Below are 23,700 nucleotides of genomic sequence, written 5' to 3'. Positions count from 1 at the left end.
CTCAGGTAACCCAGCTATGAAAGAATTCTTAGTTGATACTTTGCTAGTGTATACATTCATATTATTATTCCACAATTTTTTAATTTGAAATGTAGGACTTCAGAGATTTGTATTGTTTATGTGATGTATATATATTTAAAGGTAACCTGAGTGAACTTGAGTTAGATGGGTTATCTTTGTTGTGATTGTTTTGGTTATCTGAGGTAACCCTGTCACGTAAAAATACGTCGTAGATAGTTTTCCAGAGTATACATTTAACTTCTAATTAACCATTTACTTTATCATTTTGGATTTCATAGATAAGTATTGTTTATATGATATTCAGGAAAGGCGACTTTAGTTAACTTAATTTGAATGGATTATATTTGTTGTTATTTTTGAAATAACATGAGGTATCTCTGTTATGAAAGAATACTGCGTAGATAATTTGTTGGTATATGCATTTATGCTGTAATGACACAATTTCTTAATCTAAAATGTAGGACTTCATAGATTTGTATTGTGTATGCGAGGTCTATATAAATGTAACCTGAGTTAACTTGAGTTGAATGGGTTGTATTTATTGTAATTATTGGGGTTACCTCATGTAACCCTGTCGTGAATGAATACTTCGTAATACTTTGGTAGTGTTTACATTTATTGTAATAAACAAACTTCTTTATTTCAAATGTAGGACTTCATGAAAGTTGTATTGTTTATTTGATTTACATGTAAAGGTGATCTCAGTTTACTTTAGTTAAGTTAAGTGGGTTATAATTGTAATTATATCTGGGGTTACCTCAGGTACCCATGTTATAAAGAATCTTATTAGATGGTTTGCTAGCGAAAACATTTATGTTGTAATCAAACAATTTCTTTATTTTACATGTACGCCTCATAGATGTGTATTGTTTATGTGATATATCGGAAAAGCGACTTTAGTTAACTTGATATCAATGGATAATACTTGTTGCTATTTTATGGGTTACCTGAGGTAACCCTGTCATAACAAAATACTTAGTAGATACTTTGCTAGTATATGCATTTATGCTGTAATAAACCACTTTCTTCTTTTGTTATGTAGGAATTCATTAAAATTATATTGTTTATGTGATGTATATGTAAAGGTGATCTGAATTAACTTGAGTTAAATAGGTTGTATTTGCTGTTATTGTTTGGGTTACCGCAGGTTACCCTGTTATGAAATAATTTTTAGTACATACTTTGCTAGTGTATACATTTATATTTTAATTACACAATTTCTTAATTTTATAATAGAATGTAGGAGTTCATAGATTTGTATTGTTTATATTTGTATGTATGTTTTATAATATAGTTAATTGCTACCTCAGTTTTATATTAATAAGAATTAAAATGTGCTTTGTTATTAAATGCAATATCAGTATTTAGTTCAAATATATAATCTTAAATTAATCCTAATTCTATCTTATTCATTCTTATGTGACGTCATTTTTCATTTTTTTATGCTCTGTTTTACTAATTCAAATGACGTCATTTTTTCGTCATTTTTCAGTTTCAAATAGGACGTCACTTGGCGTAGAGGTTTAAACGTATTCGGATGTGTCTACTTTTGTGTTTCAAATGTCTGGTTATGTAAATGTATTTCAGTTGTTTCCTGTAATTAGTTAATACTTCAGCTTTATCATGTACATCTTTTGTATATTCATTTTATTAAATTTACTGTTTGCAAAAGTATAAATTACTCTAAATTATAGGGATTTTCTGGTAACTTAACAGAAAACCCTTGCCGTCTTTGGCACAACCTTTTTGATCTTTTGGTCTTCGATGCTGTTCAACTTTGTACTCGTTTCGGCTTTCAAACTTTTGTATCTGTGCGTCACACATAGGTCTTTATTTATTTATATTGTAGTCCTGTGTTGTCATTTTGATGTTATATTTCACATGGCCATAAAAGTGCGAGGTTTGGCATGCCACAAAACCAGGTTCAACCCACCATTTTTTCCTTTAAAAATGCCCTGTACCAAGTCAGGAATATGGTCATTGTTATATTATAGGTCGTTTCTGTGTGTATTACATTATAACGTTGTGTCGTTTGTTTTCTCTTATTTTTGAGTGTAAATTCACATTGCGATAAGACGTGTCACGGTACTTGTCTATCCCAAATTCATGTATTTGGTTTTGATGTTATATATATATGTTATATTTGTTATTCTCGTGGGATTTTGTCTATGTGTGTTACATTTTAGTGTTATGTCGTTGTTCTCCTCTTATATTTAATGCGTTTCCCTCGGTTTTAGTTTGTTATCCCGATTTTGTTTTTTGTCCATGGATTTATGAGTTTTGAACAGCGGTATACTACTGTTGCCTTTATTTATGTGATGTATATATAAAGTTACCTCAGTTGACTTGAGTTTAATGGTTGTATTTGTTGTTATAATTGGGGTTACCTCAGGTAACCCTGTCATGAATGAATACTTCAGATCATTAATTGAACTTTTATAAAAAAAAATAAAAAAAAAGTTTATAATTTTACCAGCCATCCCCACCCTACACGTACATATGAAATGAATGATCGGTGAAAACAAATAATAAAATCATTTGGGAAGTTTGTTGACATCTTTGGTATTTGGTCACATTATAATTTGGTATTAAGATCTATCTAAATAAGAACTATATTTTCGTGCGTATTTAATCAATGACGCATTACCACGATTACCTCAGGGCACCGATTACCTCAGGGCATACAGCAGCGGACCTAACTGCCACCTGCAAGTGAAATACCTATCTAATGAATCACAAAAACAGTAGGTGTGTTCGAATAGCTATTTTTTCTAAAAGTTCTTGACGACAGTCTTTTAATTTGGATGATGAAAATGAATATCTTCGAAAAAATATGATTTTCTTGTGCGTGATAACTAGGGTTTATAATCTTCAACCACTGAAAATATTAAGTCTGCCCTTCCACGAAATATTTAATTAGAATTTGTTTTAAAATGCTTAAGAATTTTCGAAATTTCCACCTGACATCCGATCAGACAATATTTTTAAGTTGAATCAATGCAGACAAGATCATTAACTGATGCTCATTAGCTAGTAGATACATTTGTCTTTTAAAATACAACTGACATATAAGGATCATAATGGTGCTATGTGGATAAATTTGTCAGTTTTCAAGAGCAAAATTGGCAGAGCGTCATCCCTACAATGGCTTCCATTTCTACGATTGTGAGCATGAACTGGCGTAATGGGGAGATAATTTTGACGAAGTATAATCCTAACTGTATTAATAACAGTTCTGTGTATATACAAATTGACAACGTTCCGCCTTGTGATACGCTATTCGTACAAGACTATTTTAAGGATCTACTTTGCTGGAGCTCACCTTCACTAGTTTAGTCGTATGATATTTTCAAAATATTTTCTGTGATTTTATTTGCACGACAAAATGGAAGACGATATAATATCAATGGGTGTACATGCATTGGCATTTTTAAAAATGTGTATTTATTATAATGCATTAAAAGGAATCCCAGAAATAAAAAAAAATCTTTTGTCGTGCAGTTGGAGGCTGTGCACCGCATTTTTTTCATTATACTTGTAAGGTGTCATTTTATCGCGCTTTTGAAAGCATGTTTTCCCTACCTGTTTATTTGCATGTCTTTTTGCAAATTCATTTTAAAAATTAAACCCTAGGCCTCTACCGTAAAAAAGATGCATATGGTAAACTTTGCATTTGAAGCACGTCTTATTTTCTTCTACCTATAGGATAATACTCTCATATTAATATATTTATACCAACACGATTTATCATTTGATACAAAAAGGTAGTTATATAAATACGGATATTTCTTATAATTGAGGGTCATCCTTTAAAAGTCACGGTCATCATTTACAAATTACGGTCATCTTAAAACCAATTACGGTCACTCTTGTTATTAATCGCTGTTTCTGTTACGGTCATCTCGATTGTGATTTACGGTCATCTTCACGATTTTTTCAAATCAAAATTCCTGTTTCATGCACATTTCTCTGTAGTAATTAGTGATTTCCGTGTGAATCTTTTATAAATTTTCATCGTTTCAATGTATGATTTGTAAAGAAAATGATATAGAAACACTTTAACAGACAATACAGAAACTGACCTAATTTTTCATCCGACATCTTGGGATGACCGTGAATGTAGTTACGGTCATCAGCTTTACCCCAGTGAATATAGGAAGGAACACAACAATAATTTCATATCTAATTATTCTTTGATATGAAAAAACGTTACCTGGTGATAGCGTTTCTTTGTTTACAGTGAATATGACTTCATAACTAGAATAACGTCACAACTGAAATCCCTAATAACAGACCCAAAATCGGAAACGTTACGTCATTTCCGTTTCTTTTTTAACAGATTTAGATCTTTAAATATGTTATCTTAAGGTGTTTATATATCTCAACTTGTGCGGTTCGCTCGTGTATGTAAAAACGTATTAGATTTTAGCGAGAAAAATTTATGTATTACTGAAAAATTATTACACCATGGTTTTCGATATCACAAACTGGTCAAAACATTTACTAAATTTTATCACCGGTATAAGGAAATAATTCGTAAATATAACTCAACATGCAGACATCTTATACGTTCAGGTATTTCACATTTAATCTTTTATGGTAATATTTTTTACAAAGCACAAAAATGTCGGTATTCACCTCAAAAGCTTACAAAACCTTTAAACAGACTTATTAAGAAGGGATATAGTTACGATACTGTTGTAAGGTCATTAAAGTTTGCATATTTTGGCTTTAATATTGATTCACTTATAGGGTCTTTGTATCGGAACTAAACATTTATTTCTTTTAAAAACAGTTATTGGCATGACACGGGTTATGTTCTTCTCATATATGTTACGATAGTATGATACTAAACCCCTTACGGGAGGGATTGTCCTTGATATTCATATGATGAAGACATAATCTTTCAATCAGTTTAATTGAGGTCTGGAGCTGGTATGTCATTTAACTGCTAGTAGTCTGTTGTTATTTATGTATTATTTTCATTTTATTTATTTTCTTTTGTTACATCTTTTGACATCGGACTCGGACTTCTCTTGAACTGAATTTTAATGTGCGTATTGTTATGCGTTTACTTTTCTACATAGGGGGAGGGTTGAGATATCATAAACATATTTAACTCCGCCGCAATTTTGCGCCTGTCCCAAGTCAGGAGCCTCTGGCCTTTGTTAGTCTTGTATGATTTTTTATTTTAGTTTCTTGTGTATAATTCGGAGTTTAGTATGACGTCCATTATAACTGTACTGGTATACATATTTTTAGGGGCCAGCTGAAGGACACCTACGGGTGTGGGAATTTTCGCTACATTGAAGACCCATTGGTGGCCTTCGACTGTTGTCTGCTCTATGGTCGGGCTGTTGTCGCTTTGACACATTCCCCATTTCCTTTCTCAATTTTATTGATTTAAAAAAAAATGTATACAGACTTCGTCCCCTTTCACAGGTGATGCCTGCTTCATATTAACAAGATAATTGACGAACAACGAGTTTGACAGATATGATCCAACGATAGGCACATGCAACTTTTGGTCAAACCTGTTTAAAAGAGCCAACCTTCCCCTAATTTAGGAGAGTGGTGTATTAGTACAACACAAGAAAAAAAAATAAAGAAAAAAATTTGACAAGGGCTGGACTCAAATCGATACAAAGCAGAAAACATCGAACGAAAACATATACCGGACATATACTTTCCAAATGACATACTAGCAGCTAGTTCAAAGCCAAAAAAACTAACTGAATATCTTAAATACACAATTTTATACTTAAGAAAATACCTGTTCCAAGTCAGAAATATGACAATTGTTGTCCATTCGTTTGGTATGTTTAAACTTTTGATTTTGCCATTTAAATAGGGACTCTCCGTTTTGAATTTTATTTTTTGCCTTTTTTTCTTATCCACCATTCAATGAATTTAGTGTAAAGATGCCATTTAAATTCAGAGAAAAACCCGATCCTATAGAATGCTGATATATATGTAACGACGGGACGGATTGCAATACCATGCATGTGTACATGTGTATAACAAAATTGTCCAATAAAAACAATATTCAATTATCTATTTACATTGTTGATATGGTAACCTTTTGGAAGTTTATTTAAAGGATCAATAATTTTACCCGGATCGTATCGGACAAAGTTAGTAAAGGTTTTAAGCAATTTTGTCTTTCTGTGTTCAACTTGTTATTTTATACAACTTGTTCAGGTTAGATTGAAGGTTGTCGTCTGTTAACATATTAAAACTCGCTGCATTTGTATGTCCTTATATCAGGAACCTGTTGTTCAGTGGTTCGTCGTTTGTTGATGTGTTTCATTTGTGTTTCTAGTTTCTCGTTTTTTATATAGATAAGACCGTTGGTTTTCCTGTTTGGATGGTTTTACACTAGTCATTTCTGTGCCAATTATAGCATGCATGCTGTTCGGTATGAGCTAATGCTCAGTGTTTAAGTCCGTAATGTAATGTAATGTTTTTACAAATTGTGACTTGGATTGAGAGTTGTTATTTCATTGGTACTCATACCACATCTTCTTATATCTACACAACGCTCCGTTGTATGTTTCTATTAGATACTAGGACCAAGAAGACGTATTTGAAATATTTGAATCTAGATATAAAAGTAAAATACAATTCATAAAAAATCGAGGCGAGGTGAAAACTGTCAGTTGTTACAAACTAAGTTGATAAAAAAAACAAGAATTATTGCATGCAAAGTTTTGTGATATCTCTTTCGTGTGATCCGAAAAAGCATGCCTTAAATATAAAATAACTAAATTAAATTTTATCCGGGAAAAGACATCTCCTGTATAGTTCTAATCAATTTTGTGTTTTCATATTGATGTCTTTAAAGTGTAGTATGGTATGTTATACATTACATTTTTAAATTAAACAACTGGCATCATTGTACTTTTAGATTTAACTTTGATAAGGATGAAGAATAAAGACACATCCGTGTTACCACAGTCGTATTTCTCTAATAAACACGTTGTTGAGTTTACCAAGTGATTAGGTATCCCCCAAATCATGGATTGGTAATTGTCTCTTAAATAATTATAAGAAATTACTAAAATACCATTGGCTAAGAAAATGCGAAACTTGACCGACTGTGAAAATTTTAAGTATTTCTATGACAAAGGATAGACGCAACTATTCTCGATATGAAATTACAAATATTAAAATTTAATAGCTTAAAGATGTTGGTTCCCATAAGAATGTCGATTACTTGTTTAAAACGAGTTCTCCAAACAAGAATTTTGTCAATCAAGAAAGCAAACATCTTGATAATGTCGGTGTCTGATAGTTTCTTAAGAATTCTTAAAGTTATTTTTTATAAAGTAAGATTTATCTATCCCTATACAAGATTCTGGTATCTAGGTTGGCCTGTCTGTTCTGTGAAGCTTAGCAAGACCAATTCTTTGAGTTTGTCTTTGTGTTCGAGATGGTGAATACTTGTGTAAATGCGGTTTTAGGATGAAAGAGATTTATATTGTATATACTGTTATATATATATATATATATATGGACTTTTATAGCAACCATATATGATTCTTACTGATTCCTTTATCAGGCAGTTTATATCATGTTATTTACACACAAACACAATGTTGGTAGGGGCTTTATCAGCGGAGCGGGGAAATTAATATGGAAAGTATAATTTAATTTATAAGAATTCACTGAATGTGTCTATCTTCTCGCTACATATGTTTCATCTAAGTAATTGTAATGAAAAGTTATTGATCAAACGGATTACGGCTGGAACTTTTCAAGCGATGTTTTCAAGAGTAAAGGGTCGTTTCAACTATCTTTAACTGTGTCAAACCATATATATTTATAAGATTGATAGCCTTGAAACTTGTGCTATTGAAGCGAAGTTTATTTATACGAGTTAATCATTAAAAAAATTAGTGACCCACTATGGATTCATACTAAATGACTATAATACATTTCAGTTCAGCACAAAGTTATGTAAATTAGAAGTGGTTTTTCTATTTCATATTGTATGGATTAAAATTAGAATTACAATTGTGCCAACAACTTGTGGTACAGTATGACAGAAAGCTATTCCATGTCATGGTTATCAATATACTGGCTTATTTCCTTTATGCAATCTAAGCATACATTTTGCTTTGTCCCAATATTAAAGGGATAGACTTGAACATACGAACATTATTCGCCTGGCAACCCTAACTTGTATAAAAGGTGAATATTATATCCGCTGATTTAACGAGCTTCGTCAAATACTACTTTCTTTGATTTCAGTACTTTGATATATTAAATTAATAGAATTTTTGCGTGCTAGTAGGTTAGGCTGGTGTGCGGAAAAAAATCGACTATTGATAGTCTACTTACTTTGTAAAGCTTTTTGAATTTAGTCATTTTCATAAATTTACTATTCATAAAATGATAACAACATGCGAAATACTGACTAATGTTTACACCCTTATGTAAAGGTAGTAGCTAACATTTTTATAAAATGATTTTTAATTATCAACGCTCTTAATGTTTGTTACTGACATATCCTTTCAAGTGTTTTGATTAAAGCGCCACTGACGAATCTTATGTATAAGACATAATTTGTGGGACACATTTGATGAACCTTTATAACCAGTGGGGCAATGTCACTTCCTGATAAGTTTTGTTCCTTCCTATATCACTATCCGATAGTGCTCTTATATGATATATAGTTGAAGCAATAATTTTTTTTAATATTGTGTTCCTAAAATGTCATGAATATTTTTTAATTGCTCTTCAACTCCTTTATTGATTTAGACTATCGAGTGTTTAAATCTATCTGAGTGCCACATTTGAGTTTGGTGTAAACGAATCATTCCTTTTCGTCCTAAATAATACGTCTGGTATCTGTGACGAGTAAATGGTATATTGTGCATAAGATATAATGGTTTACAATAATAACTTTTTAACTTCCCTGAAAGTTATCAAAATATATCTAAAACGTAAACATACTTAATTATATTATTCATGTATTATATATATGTATATCTTATTCATGTATTATATATAGGTATACATTATTCATGTATTATTCATGTATTATATGTATGTATATATTTAGTTCATAGTTTTAAGGACCAATAAAAGATCATTACTGGTAAAAAAAAATCAAGAAAATCTCTTCGGACGCCCGAAAATAAAGCGTTATTTTAATTTCAACTGATAAGGTCATTTCATTTTTCTTGTTAAACTTATATATGTTTTGGTTTTAACAGGTTTTGTTTTTATTTATCTTTGTTCTATACTTTTTCTAATATTTGTGTTGTATGACTGTGCGATGTTTACACAATTTTGGCTGCTGGATCCAGATTATAGTCAGGTTAACCAACGTATAAAATTGAGAATTGAAATGGGGAATGTGCCAAAGAGACAACAACCCGACCATAGAAAAAAACAACAGCAGAAGGTCACCAACAGGTCTTTAATGTAGCGAGAAATTCCCGCACCCGGAGGCGTCCTTCAACTGGCCCCTAAACAAATATATACTAGTTCAGTGATAAAGAACGCCATACGTATTTCCAAATTGTACACAAGAAACTAAAATTAAAATAATACAAGACTAACAAAGGCCAGAGGCTCCTGACTTGGGACAGGCGCAAAAATGCGGCGGGGTTAAACACGTTAGTGAGATCTCAACCCTCCCCCTATACCTCTAGACAATGTAGAAAAGTAAACGCATAACAATACGCACATTAAAATTCAGTTCAAGAGAAGTCCGAGTCTGATGTCAGAAGATGTAACCAAAGAAAATAAACAAAATGACAATAATACATAAATAACAACAGACTACTAGCAGTTAACTGACATGCCAGCTCCAGACTTCAATTAAACTGACTGAAAGATTATGATTTCATCATATGAACATCAGGCACAATCCTTCCCGTTAGGGGTTTAGTATCATACCATCATAACATATATGAGAAGAACATAACCCGTGTCATGCCAACAACTGGTTTTTGAATAAATGTGTTTAGTTCCGATGCATAGACCCTATAAGTGAATCAATATTAACGCCAAAATATGCAATCTTTAATGACCTGACAACAGTATCGTAACTATATCCCTTCTTAATAAGTCTATTCAAAGGTTTTGTTAGTTTTTGAGGTGAATACTGACACCTTTGTGCTTTATAAAAAATATTTCCATAAAAAATTGGATGTGAAATACCTGAACGTATAAGAAGTCTGCATGTTGAGCTATATTTACGAATGATGTCCTTATACCGATGATAAAATTTAGTAAATGTTTTGACTAGTTTGTGATATCGAAAACCCTGGTGTAATAATTTTTCGGTAATACATAAATTTCTCTCGTTAAAATCTAAAACATTGTTACATACACGAGCGAATCGTACAAGTTGAGATATATAAACACCGTAAGATGGTGACAAGGGAACTTCACCATCTAAAAATGGATAATTAACGATAGGAAATGAAAAATCATCTCTTTTATCATAAATTTTAGTATTCAGCTTTCCGTTAGTGATATAGATATCAAGATCGAGGAAAGGACAGTGGTCATTGTTAGTATTAGCTTTATTTAAAGTAAGTTCAACAGGATAAATGTCTTAAATATACATACTGAAGTCGTCATTATTGAGAGCCAAAATATCATCCAAATATCTAAAAGTATTATTAAATTTGTTTATCAGATGTTGTTTCGATGGGTCTTTCCTTTTTTTTGTCATAAATTGTAACTCATAGCAATACAAAAACAGGTCCGCAATAAGTGGTGCACAGTTAGTCCCCATTGGAATTCCGATAATCTGACGATATACGGAATCCCCAAAGCGAACAAAAATGTTATCTAGTAAAAATTCAAGGGCATATATAGTATCAAAGCATGTCCAATTGACATAGTTTTTTTTGTTTATTGCTACTAAAAAATGACCTAAAAGAGTTTGAACATATATATTCACATTCTGACTTTTTAAATGCCCATTTAATTAGGTGTGTGAATTTTTTCTTAATGAGAATGTGAGGCAATGTGGTATACAGAGTAGAAAAATCAAAACTTTGCACAGATTTAAAATCACCAATATAAGCATGCAATTTATCAAGTACTTCCAACGAGTTCTGTTTATTTGGGTAGCTCCCACAACTTTGTTTACGGAACAACATACTGCTGTCGTACAAGTTGAACGTTTAGTTAAAAGTAAAATCACAAAAATACTGAACGCCGAGGAAAATTAAAAAAGGAAAGTCGCTAATCAAATAGCAAAATCAAAAGCCCAAACACATCAAATGAATGGATAATAACTGTCAGATCCCTGTCTTGGTATATGCATTTTCCTATGTACAAAATGGTGAATTAAACCTTGTTTAAAAGCTAGCTAAACCTTTGACTTGTATGAAAGTCGCATCAAATTCCATTACATTGACAACGATGTGTGAACAAAACAAACAGACATAATAGGTAAAAAGTGAAAAATAATGGTACAGCAGTCAACATTGTGTTATAATTTTAATCACTATAAAACAAACAAATATTTAACAAAGAAACATAAAACGGCATATAGAAGTAGCATATACGTAACTATTAAACACCAATTTACCATAATACAGTTCGCTATCAAACAGGTTTAACCCACTATATTCGTCGGAAAATGCCTGCCATTTGTCATGAATAAGGCAGTTGTTGTCCAGTGTATAAGGTCGAGTGTTTGATATTGTCTGTTTTTAATGAACTTTTCCTTTTTGAAATAACCTTTTAGTTAAGTATTGATAGTAAATCGATTTGTTAGATGTAACTATTATGAAACTGTTTACCAGAAAATTAATGGGATATTATTGTACCATATAAAAAAGATCTTTTTAAACCATGATCGATCAATTTCATAACATTAAGATAAGGAGTTTAAAAAAGACGGTGAAGACAACTAACATTTCTGTTATTTCTTGATATATAAGATAATGATACGTTTGTAACCGGAGGGTTTTTTACGTTGTGTATTTTCTGTGTCAACTTTTTACCCCTGTCTGTATAAAGATTAGGTATCGGAATCCTAAGTATCTGATCCTTCATATGTGGCATTGTAAAACTTAACACTAGCAAGTTTTGATAGTTTATTAATAAATAAAAATTACAATTTAGCAAATATCATCAATATTGTAAAGATAAAAGCATTCAAATGTAAATAAGTTAAAACTCACATAAAAGTGACAAAATATAATTACTTTAAGTAAAAGATGAGGTCTGTCCAAGACCAGCAAGACTGAAGATAGACATTTTGTTCTATATGTAACAATGTCATCTTTCAGTAACTGGTGAGATTTGTGCAAGACCAGCAAGCTTTCTGTATGTAAAAGCTATATAGTAGACTGTTATAGAACAGTGTTGGGTTGCGTTAATTCACATGCACCTACCTTAATAAGTCTCTCAAGGAAGACTGTGGCTCACTAAATGAGTAAGCAATTTAACAAATATTTAATCTCAGATCTTATTAAACGAAAACAAGATGGGTAGAAAAGCTATATTAGTAAATGATCAGTTGCAAATTTATCAAAATCTGTGAATATATTCAATGTAATATAGCACAATAAAGTTAATAGATATCATGACATGTAAAACAATCATTTTTATCAATAATTTGTACCAACAGTAATATTTAAATGTTAAATTCACACAGACCATTTTCAATGAAAGTAATGTTGTTTAAAAAAAAAGATTCTCCGCCAAACGTTATTATTAATGAATATTTTTTTAAAGATGGAGGACACATAAGATGGCACTTTAAAACTATTAGAAGAGGAAACATGGACAATACTGCCACTTCTAGAAGACAAATAACAGTTTACAAAACATTACAAAGAAACAAACTAAAAATTGAGCTAACCAAAACCAACCATAAACAGGATCGATCTCATAGATATAACTTACTGAGACCAAATATTAATTAAACTGAATATCTTTTCAACACATTATGAAGGATTAAGAATATTGTTTAATATCCGTCCGTCCATTTGCACGTAATACATTTGTGCCGCAGTTTCTGAGTTAGCAACTAAAAGTCGTTGGTTTGTACCAACAAGCGTCGTCTGGTATCTTGTATGTAATTCATTAAATCAGTTTGCACAAAACTAGCAGTAACAGTGCTTAATTTTCTGATTTTCAGTGTTTCTGTTGTTTTCCTCTTATAGTGTATGTGCTTCCCTCAGTTTTAGCTTGTATAAACCCGGATTTGTTTTCTCTCAATCGATTTATAACTTTCGAACAGCGGTATACTACTGTTGCCTATATTTAAGTTAGGTTCGTCAATAGTTGATTTATGATATTGCTTATAATCTTTGAAACTTTTATTTCACTTACATCGACAATTTGTTCGTAAATTTTGAAAAAAAATAACAAATATACCAGGCTTTCAATTGGATAATAAAAACGCGCGTTTCGCAAACTAATGCCCATGATATTTGTTTCCGAATGTTTGGCAAATTTAACGAAACTAAATTTTAGACAGATTTTTCAATTATTGCTGTGAAAAATATACAATGACATAAAGTCATCATTTGAATGATAATTAAAAAAAAAAAAAACCAAAGATATAACACAATTTATGAAAGTAAAATATTTAAGAAAGATTGACTTTTAGCATTTTTTTGTTTATGTATTATCTGTTTTTATAAATGTTTGGGGGAAAGATCGCAAAGTTTGATTAATAATTCATTTCAAATATACTAGTAAATTTAAGTATAGGATAAGCCTTTTTTTCTTTTCACTTATTTGTCATTATTTTATTGGCATGTTTAGGTAAAAAGACAGATTGACATTTAAGTAACCTGGTACCTGTATGAACCTTTAGAATAATATTGGCATTTCAAGAACGCTCATCAAAAATAAACATTAGTTAAAAGAACACAAGCTATATTCTCTTTGTTATCGAACTATGCAAATATTTACATTTTGTTACTGTTTTATATTGCGAAATACGATAATTAAGAAGTAATTACTGTCAAAAAAAGTCCATTTATAATAGTCAATTGGTGATCGCTTATATCAAAAGGCCAGCATAATGGAATCCTCTGAATATATACATGTAGCTATTAACATATTAACTGATGGTCGATTCGTCTCGTCGACATAGGTACTATCCCTGTGCTGACATATATGGTGACTATTATATCAAAACTCATAAATCAATCAAAACCTATATGACTTCTTTTTATATCAGACATAGATGCAAGATTTAGCATAACTTTTTCTATTATAATTTTGAGTTTTCAGTTCTCTTCAGTTTTTGATTTGGTTTAGTTACAATTTTGATTGGAACGCCAATAATGTGTTTCAAGAATATAAAACGCATGATTGGAGTACTCAATTGTAAGCCTAAAATTAGTATTTGATCAAGGCATTCTTGTACTACAGTATTATTTGTAAATATCTAAAAAAAAACAAATTGTGTTTAAATTGAAATAAAAAGAAATTACAGACAATAACCATACACGGGTGCGGGAATTCTCGCTACATTGAAGACCCATTGGTTGCCTTCGGCTGTTGTTTGCTCTATGGTCGGGTGGTTGTCGCTTTGACATATTCACCATTTCCTTTCTCAATTTTATTTGCAGGTTTATTAATGTATAAGAAATATAATTGAAGGTTATTGCAAATCAAGCTCAACAAACATCTGTATAGTGTTCTAATATAATTTACAGTACATTGTTTGGGTCACATGCATATTCATCTCTGAAATTTGTTTCATATATTGTTTTGAGACAATAATAATATCTGCTATTCGGACACAAATAAGTTTAATGTTTAATCAATATTGATAACAAAAATATTAAGCAGTCAACGTTACCCTTTGTTTTGTGATGCGTTCTGTTCATCTAATTGGTTCAGCAAAAACAGTACATTTTTATAGTTTTTAAATGTATAAAATATATCTTATACAAATAAAAAAAAAGAGATAATGATTGTAAAGGAAATAAACTAAGAACAATACATTTCATTCTCTGAAAAGATATCATAAAAGTAATTACTTTCACTATTTGCGAATAATTGATGATTGCATTGAATTAAAAAAGAAATTGGGATAAAACTGGACAAAAGATTTGAACACAAAAAAGAATGTACGATAAGAGTCATTATTACCCCTTGAGATTGTACTTAAATAAAATTATTAACGCCTTCAAGAGTATGTTAATATTATTGGTAAATTAGCATGATAAAGTTTTCTGGAAACTTTAGGGAAAAAAGGTTACATGTGATGTCACTATGATGATGACATATTTAACTTAATGAGTAAATGACTACTTTAAGCTATTTTGTGGGCAAATAGGTATGCGCCAAGGCTTTATAAAATATTTGAATGAATTGACACATATACAAAATACATCTTAAACCTGTTGATCCTTATCGTACTTTGTTTTGTAGTACATTTGCTTAATCTATTCTTTGCAATGTTTCTTGGCATGTGTTTTCGTATTATGGCACGTCTATTGTAGTCACATGCACTGCTTTGAAAAGGATTAAAGAATAGTACTTTTGTTTTACACAGAGAATATTTAAATCGATTGCATAAATTTATTATGCTTATATGAAGACATTGTAGATATCTTGCAACATTCTTTTTACTTTTGAAAGAGGTCAGCTTGTCTCTGTATGAATATGTCTTTCGTAATACAACGGATGTTTAATTTCCTCAGTTTGAAAAGGATCCGGATAATAAGACACGTTGGTTTCTAGATTAGTTTTTTTGTGAATTACTATAAAAGAATAAAGACATTGTATTTTAAAATATAATTCAATACAAGTACAGGTAAACTGAGGGGCTATTGATAAAGGATGAAAAGACGTATGACAAAGGCTCTATATAAGTTTTTTAGATTTATTATGCATATACTTATTCTTTGATATCACAATATGTCAGACTTGATAAAAAGTTGGCTATTGGACTATAGGCTCCGAGGGTATCTTCAGCTTAAAATCCGCCTCAATTATATGTCTGACCAGAAACTTGATGAACTAGGGGTATGTCAACGAACGTCTTGTTTTTTTCTTCTTCTAATTGTTCATCTGAAGTTACCAAGACCTTGTTGATAAATATTCGGTATCAACTTCACAAATAATACAGGATGGTCTTGAAGTATAGCATTTGGGTACTGACGTTGTTTGTCATCTTTTTAACGCGTATAATATTCTTTTATTTGTCTTTATTGCTATTACTGTTACTGTCCATTTGATGTGGTTCTGTACTTAAACATCCCTTTATTCTGTTATTGTTCTATGGTTATTTTTGTATTCTTGTCTTTAATTTTTGCTAATACAGTTGTAATATGCTTTGTCTAATTGACTTTTTGTGTTTCTTTATTACATATGACGTGGCTCTGTACTTATACATTCCGTCATTGGGTTATTTTGCCATGGCTAATGTTTGTTAATATATTTGTTTGTTTGTAAGTGATTAAGATGATAACACAATGCTGACTGCAGTGCCCCTTTTATTGACATGTTTACCTATTGTGTCTGTTTTTTTTCTCACAAATCGTTGTCAATATAATGGAATTGTATGCAACTGTTATACCAGTTAGAGGTTTAGCTACCTATAAAACCAGATATAATCCACCATTTCTACATAAAAAAATACCTGTATGATGTCAGAAATATGACAGTTGTTATCCATTTGTTTGATGTGTTTAAGCGTTTGATTTTGCCATTTGATTAGGGGCTATATAAAGGCAACAGTAGTATACCGCTGTTCAAAACTCATAAATCCAGGGACAAAAAACAAAATCGGGGTAACAAACTAAAACCGAGGGAAACGCATTAAAGATATATCCGTTTTGAATTTTCCTCGGTGTAAAGTATTTTTGTAATTTTACTTTTTCAGCAATAAGTGCTTCTGTAATCACTACCTTTCTCAAATCTTCCTTGTGTATATTAAGGAATTATGATAAACCAGGTTCCAACGTCCTAAGATGAAGTTGACCTTAAATGGATTTAATATACATATATATATATATAATAGGTTGCTGTTCGGTGTGAGCCAAGGCTACGTGTTGAAGACCATAATTTGACCTATAATGGTTTACCTATACAAATTGTGACTTGATTGAGAGAGTTGTTTCATTGGCACTCATATATTTGTACCACAACTTTCGATATCTATTTTCAATTATTTTATGTCCCTTTTGTTCATAAAGCTTTTCACGTGTTCCGTTAACCATATTGTTTGGCTCTCGGGTTTTCTTGATGAAGGTAAATACAGAATTTCGTTCAGGACGTATCAAGTTTAAAGTGTTTTATTCATCTTATGCAGTAATAAATTTTGTTCTGTTTGGTTTTGCTTTTGCAAGACTCAAGACAAAGTTTTAAAAACTGATGTTTGCTACTTCATGTACGTCTCTTGGCAATTTATGAGTCACCAAGAGTGGTCTGCTTGCAGTCACGTTATTTGGTGCAGGAAGAAGAGTCTTCTCTTACTAATATTGCCTTTTGAACTATCTTTGTTACAAATCAACTAGCCATAACTTGTTCAAAGTCGCATTCATATTTTTATCATAGACGTCCTGCTATCCATGCTATAGTTTTCACTAAACTTTAAGCATCAATCCATCATCGTCATCATTCGTCATATAGCCAAATAAAGGCAATAGTAGTTTACAACTGTTTAGTCATAAATAGATTAAACTGAAACAAATCCGTGTCACCACCCAAAACTGAGGGATGCACATCAACTGTAAGATGAAAACGACATACAACAGAAACACTGAACTGTTACAAAAACAAATGCAAACATTCATAGAAACGGACTATTTTTAAATAACAACTGCCAAAATCAGTTTTAAAAAGTAAAGTATTTAAATCACATAGGGTTATGACAAAAAAAAACATATCGCAATCATAATGAGATACCTTTTACTGTTTCGTTATCTAAGCATTTCCTACTAAGATGTACATATTACACCCCTAAATCAGTTTTTAAGACCCATTATACATGTCATGCCTATGTCTATATACTAGTGCAATGTATCAGACTTTTTATATCAACAGCCTGCTACATGTATGAAGCAATGGGACTGTGAACAGCGTAAAATTACTATATTGATCCATCTTTTCATTTCTAACTTTTCCATCGATTTATAACAGCTTATTCAAAGATTTGCATGTAATGATCGTCTAATTACAGTTTATAGGAATGAATAGTCTAATTGACATTTCATTAAGTAACAAGCTTTCTTTGACTGAATTCATTTATTAGTTTAATTTTGCAATTTAAGATTTATCGAATATTGTATTTTGAATCTTTCGTTTTGTTAGTAACGAAAATCTTAGTGCATAATACCTGGACGAAATCAGGATATAAAAATTGCTTCACCTATAATCATCAAAACCAAACTTCTTCTTAAATATAAGTATTACGTTTAACAACCTATAAATGACACAATAACCAAGGTCCTCAGTGCTCTTCAACTTTCTTTGTTCTTTCTTTATTTTTTTATACTTTATTAGAGCATCACTGATGAGTCTGCTGTAGACAAAACACTTGTTTGACGTATCGAGTGTTCAACTGGTATCTATGATGAGTATGTTTGTACTTGATACTGGTGCAATATGTAGTAGTTTTTTTTGTGATTTCTTCATGAGACCTCCAGTCCTGCAATTTTTTTAATCTCTTATGCAACTGGGGTTTAGAATTATACAGAGTTGTGATGCAATGTCTTGTTGATTTTGATAAGAGTGATCAGAAATATGCATACTGTATGTGCGCCAACACAATTATGTATGATTTATTTACTGAGATTTATATAACAATCCTATTAAGTAAAACATGATTTGGCAATATTTTGATACCCTGAGATTGTTTTGTGAATTGATTTGGCGGGGTTATTGTTTGTAAGACTTAAGTTTTTTTTTATAGTTGTAGTTTTAATGTTGTTTGGCTTGTCGTCGCTTTTCCTTTTTTATTTTGTCAGATTCTCTTGAGCCTATCCATTTTGGGTCTTTTTGTATCTTAAGGTTTTTTAACAGAAGATCGAGGGCAAATTGCCCTCTACTCTTAAATACTACAGGTTGTAGTTCTTTTCGGCAAGAGGAATTTATAAGTCGGTACTATCAAGGCAAAGTTACTTAACATTGACTCTTGAAATTAACAAAAAACCTATTTCCTTTACAAATAATTTTTATTTCATAAGTTTTAGTCATATATAGTACTACAAGTATATCATGAAAATATCATTACAAGTGTAAAATTGATAAAATGAAAAAGGGTAGAAGATAATGAAAGGATGCAACCAAATAAGTCGAGACGTAAAACAGACATAATAGATATAGTAAGATGTGGTGTGAGTACCAATGAGACAACTCTCCATCCTAATAACAATTTATAAAAGTAAACCATCATAGGTCAAGGTACGGCCTTCAACACGGAGTCTGACTTTATATTAAACCATGACTTTATATTAAACACTAACAGACAATAACTCGATCGAAAATCACAAGTTCACAGATTACTAAAGAATGCAAACGACGAACCAAAAAACCATGAACCGAACCCTTGGGGGAAAACTCAAGGGCACTAGAGAGGTAAGCAACCCTGTTCCACTTGTTGCAACAGAAACCTGATTTTTCATCAATAATCCATTGACTAATTTAGAAATAACACGAAATACAAAATAAAAAAAAATGTTGAACTATAATGTAATTTTGTACGTTAAATGCAAAATATATATTTCATGAGTTCATAAATTGAAAATTATTATAACATAGTTTTTTTGTTTAAGGGATATGTGAAGATTAGCCAACCAAAACATTCAAAAACAATTTAAATTTCCCGAGGGCATCGTTTTATTGCACTGCCTTTACTCTTTCACTTCCGGGACAAACATTATTGAATTACATACAATTTTGCATATTTGCTTGACTTAAAAACTATATATACAGCATAGAAGTACTGATAAAATATCATTATTTATTCTATGACTTGTTAAACGCAGGAACAATTTTGAACACGAAATTAAAATACTATCTCTATTTCAAAAACTGTTTCATTCAAGGAACTGTGACGGATATTGGATAATGTTCAAATGAACATATATATGAAATGATAAAAGGAATTATCAAGTATTCTTAAGTGACAGTTTTAGCTTACATGAAGGAAAAAAAAACATCAAAACTCACTTAAAGGTAATTTAATTTCAAATCTTCCGATGCAACTTGTTTATCTATAAAATATCCATTTCATGTACTTATAAGTTCTCATTCAACTTCAATATGATTTTTATTGAACGAAAACGTTTAAAGGAGCAAAAAGATATTTTTCGAGTTAACAACTTTAACAACATTCCTCTTAATAAATAAAGTTTGTTCTATTATAACACCTTTAACGGAAATAACATCTTTTCAATTTATTTATTGGCTTTCGAGGAAAACACTTTTTTAGAAGTAAAATGTAAGCATCCAAAGAACACACACTCATAGGATTTTATTAGTGTCTCGGGTTGATACGGGTGTGATGATGATTATTCATCCATATAATTAAACTCATCATATATAATATATGAGGATTGAAATTTTGTACTTGCATCAGACACGTTTTTCTTCTACAAAAGTCTCAGCAGTGACGCTAAAAAAAAAAGAAGTTAAAATGGTCAAATAAAGTACGAAATTGAAGGGCATTAAGGACCAAAAATTCCAAAATGTTTTGCCAACACAGTTCAAGTAATTATTCCAAGAATAGAAAAGTAATGTTCCCTATTTATTTCATTATTAAATTCACTTTCTACTTATTGAAGAATATCTTCTTATCTTTATTCTACTTCTGAATATAAAATATAAAGTATTCAATTGTTTTAAGTCGACGAGCAAATATTTTTTCAAGATTTCATTTCTTGACTGAGAAGTCACTTCTTACACATACATATTGCATAAGTTCAATTAAGATTACAAGAATGAATAAAACTAAATATATCAACAAAAGTATAATGAATGGTGTACTTTTTGTGTTAGTACATAGCTTATATGATTACATTTGTTTAATTTAAGCTTATGTGGTTGATGCATTATGTAATCGATATAGAACATAACAAGATGTGGATGGATTAAAAAAGAATGTCATTACTTGTAAAACATGATCAAATAGAAGTTGTAAATAGTAATCAATTAAGATGCATGCAAAACTTCGTTAAATTCTATAGAGATCTTACGGTTTCCTTAATATACTAAACAAAAGAAAAGTCTAACGATTTTCGTATTTCCTGATATGTTATATAAAAAAACAATCTTTTTAAACCATCCAATATTTTCAGAAATCTTACAGAGACTACAACTAATCCCTTTATCGTATGAGAAGAAAACCAGGAAGTAATAGTTCAATCTGATCATATTGTATTGACATTTGTTTCTCCAATCATTTCACTTTGAAGTGTAGGTAATTTAAGATTACATGTATTATAAATTCTTTCTGAATACTCTGTGACGATTATATCATGATTGATATTCTGTTTTTCATAACTGAAAGCATTACAAGATGATTGCAAATATTGTATATGAAATCAAGAATGGGAATGGGGAATGTGTCAAAGAGACAACAAACCGACCAAAAAGCAGAAAATAGCGGGAAAATCCCGCACCCGGAGGCGTTCTACAGCTGACTCCTTACCAAAAATGTGTACTAGTTCAGTTATAATGGAAGTCATACTCAACTCCGAAATATATTAAAGAAAAAAAATGAAAAATCATTCAAAACTAACAAAGGCCAGAGACTAAATATATATGAAGAACTATTTGCCCCAAAAAATCTGTTTTGATTGATATTTTGTCTGGTTAATTAATTGCCAGCTATTCATATTCCAGTCTATCTTTTAATGTGTAACGCGCTTTTTATTCAGTTTACTTGCAGTTATATTGATAAAAAATAAGATATGGCATGATTGTGTATTAGAAAACAATTCATTAAACATCAATGATTAAGGAAGCAAACAAACATAGGAATTGTTCGGTCTTCAACGTAACCAAATACCGCATAATGAGTTATTCGAACCCATGGGGCTAACTTCAAAGATTTATAAATTTAATTCTAGTGAAGTCGTTCCTTAAAAAAACATATTCACAATATTTCAATATTGCATTAACAAAACATCAGCATCAATGTCAGAACCGTATACAGTTTATGGATATTAAGTGAATTGATAACTATAAAAAGCATGCGAACACTTTTAAGTGCATTTGAGCCACACAAAAACTATGCATTTACCTCTTTTCTCTTGTCTGTTTTAATACTCTAAACTGATTCAAAAGTATATATAATAAATTATGAGTGGCTTTGTGTCGCTTGAGATATTATATGTAATGACCAATTTTTGCCTCCAGTTTCTACATGATGAGATGTGACGGAAGTCTCATTCATGTTAACTAATGATTCTTTATTACCATATGAAAGCGACTGTCCCTGATCATGCACAAAAGGCAAAATAACATTAATCTTTAATGTTTTTTTTAATTGTTTCAGATAATAATGGAAACAAAAATGTGTGCAGTTTTTGCTATCTTTATAGTCCCAGGTATGTTAATATTTTCTTATTTAATACTACCCTGAAGAAATATTCATCATAAATACCAGAATAAAATTTTGTATGTGAGACTCATTACTGAAGATTTAAATTTTCAATTGAAATATTTGAAAAAGAATTACAGTAGAGTTCCGATCGTCAGTTTTCTCCTATTCAATTTGAATATAATAGTAATGAGTCCGGTCTGCTACAGGATGAGCGTATCTTGTAATAAAGCTGTATACATCACCCGTCATATGCAACTCAGTTAAATATACACCAAAGGGGCGTTCAAAACGTCAAGATAGGGAGTAGGACAAAATTCGTAAATTTAGAGATTAAACACAACTAATTTTAAGGTTTAATAGTGCGAAAATATATCTGTTGTAATTTGCCACACATAAACAGTGCAGTGTCGGTTTAAGTTGTTCTTAATAACCACACCGGAGCAGATTTTACGACTGTTATCATGTTATCATCTATATAGTGTTTATATGCATTCACCTAACGTATCAGCTGAGATGTAGGTTACTGCTGATCCCATTTATGTCATGATGTCAGATTAATTGAATAACATTAGATTTAACCACTAAATGAATTCTTGGATATTGGGCGACAGGACCATCAATATGTTAGAAAGTTAAATTGGAAAACTTGATAGAGGGATTTTGTCTTTTTGTCTTTGAAAATATTATTTGCAATTTTCTTTCAAATGAATTCTGCTCCCTGTGATGAAACAACAAATCAGTCAGATGAGTGCGAAATAAGAATCCATATCTCTATTGGAATACCAACTGATTGTATAAAAGTAGAAAGATATATCGTCAAAACTGGATGCAATGATGTTTGCAGTCAAAAAACAATAATGCATAATTAGACTGAATTTCGAATAAAATAAATTAGAAATCAATAAAAGGTACGGACCATCATTTAAATTTAACCCGTTCCAGGATAGATTTTATATATAAGGCAATCATTGTAATAACGTCAAAGCATTTTCATATAAATTCATATAAATTTTAAATCAAAAAAGGGTCTTCATATCATTCGATTTTAAATATCAATAGGTATTTTTTCAACAAAGCCTTAGTTTTATAATTTTGGATTGATTGATATTAACAGATCATTACATGACATTTTTCATATCGCATGTATTATCAGCCCTAGGTTTAATATTAGCACAAGAGCC

The 23,700-nt window shown here is 30.8% G+C and overlaps 1 protein-coding gene across 2 annotated transcripts in view; it reads left to right on the top strand.

Annotated features, from left to right (window-relative positions):
- Positions 1 to 23,700, top strand: part of LOC139501257 (uncharacterized) — a 55,433-nt gene that overhangs the window by 18,251 nt on the left and 13,482 nt on the right. The window contains exons 2-3 of one of the 2 annotated variants that reach the window (XM_071290277.1): positions 21,270 to 21,387; positions 22,472 to 22,523. In XM_071290277.1, coding sequence (XP_071146378.1) covers positions 22,478 to 22,523 — 46 coding nt within the window. In that variant the 5' untranslated portion in view covers positions 21,270 to 21,387; positions 22,472 to 22,477. The remainder of the gene's footprint in view (positions 1 to 21,269; positions 21,388 to 22,471; positions 22,524 to 23,700) is intronic. The other variant, XM_071290279.1, reaches the window with a different exon arrangement.

This window comes from Mytilus edulis, chromosome 13 (assembly GCF_963676685.1).
Source record: "Mytilus edulis chromosome 13, xbMytEdul2.2, whole genome shotgun sequence".
Taxonomy (NCBI): Eukaryota; Metazoa; Mollusca; class Bivalvia; order Mytilida; family Mytilidae; genus Mytilus; species Mytilus edulis.
The sequence above is the reverse complement of the archived record's forward strand: the minus strand, read 5'-3'. Positions and strand labels throughout refer to the sequence as shown.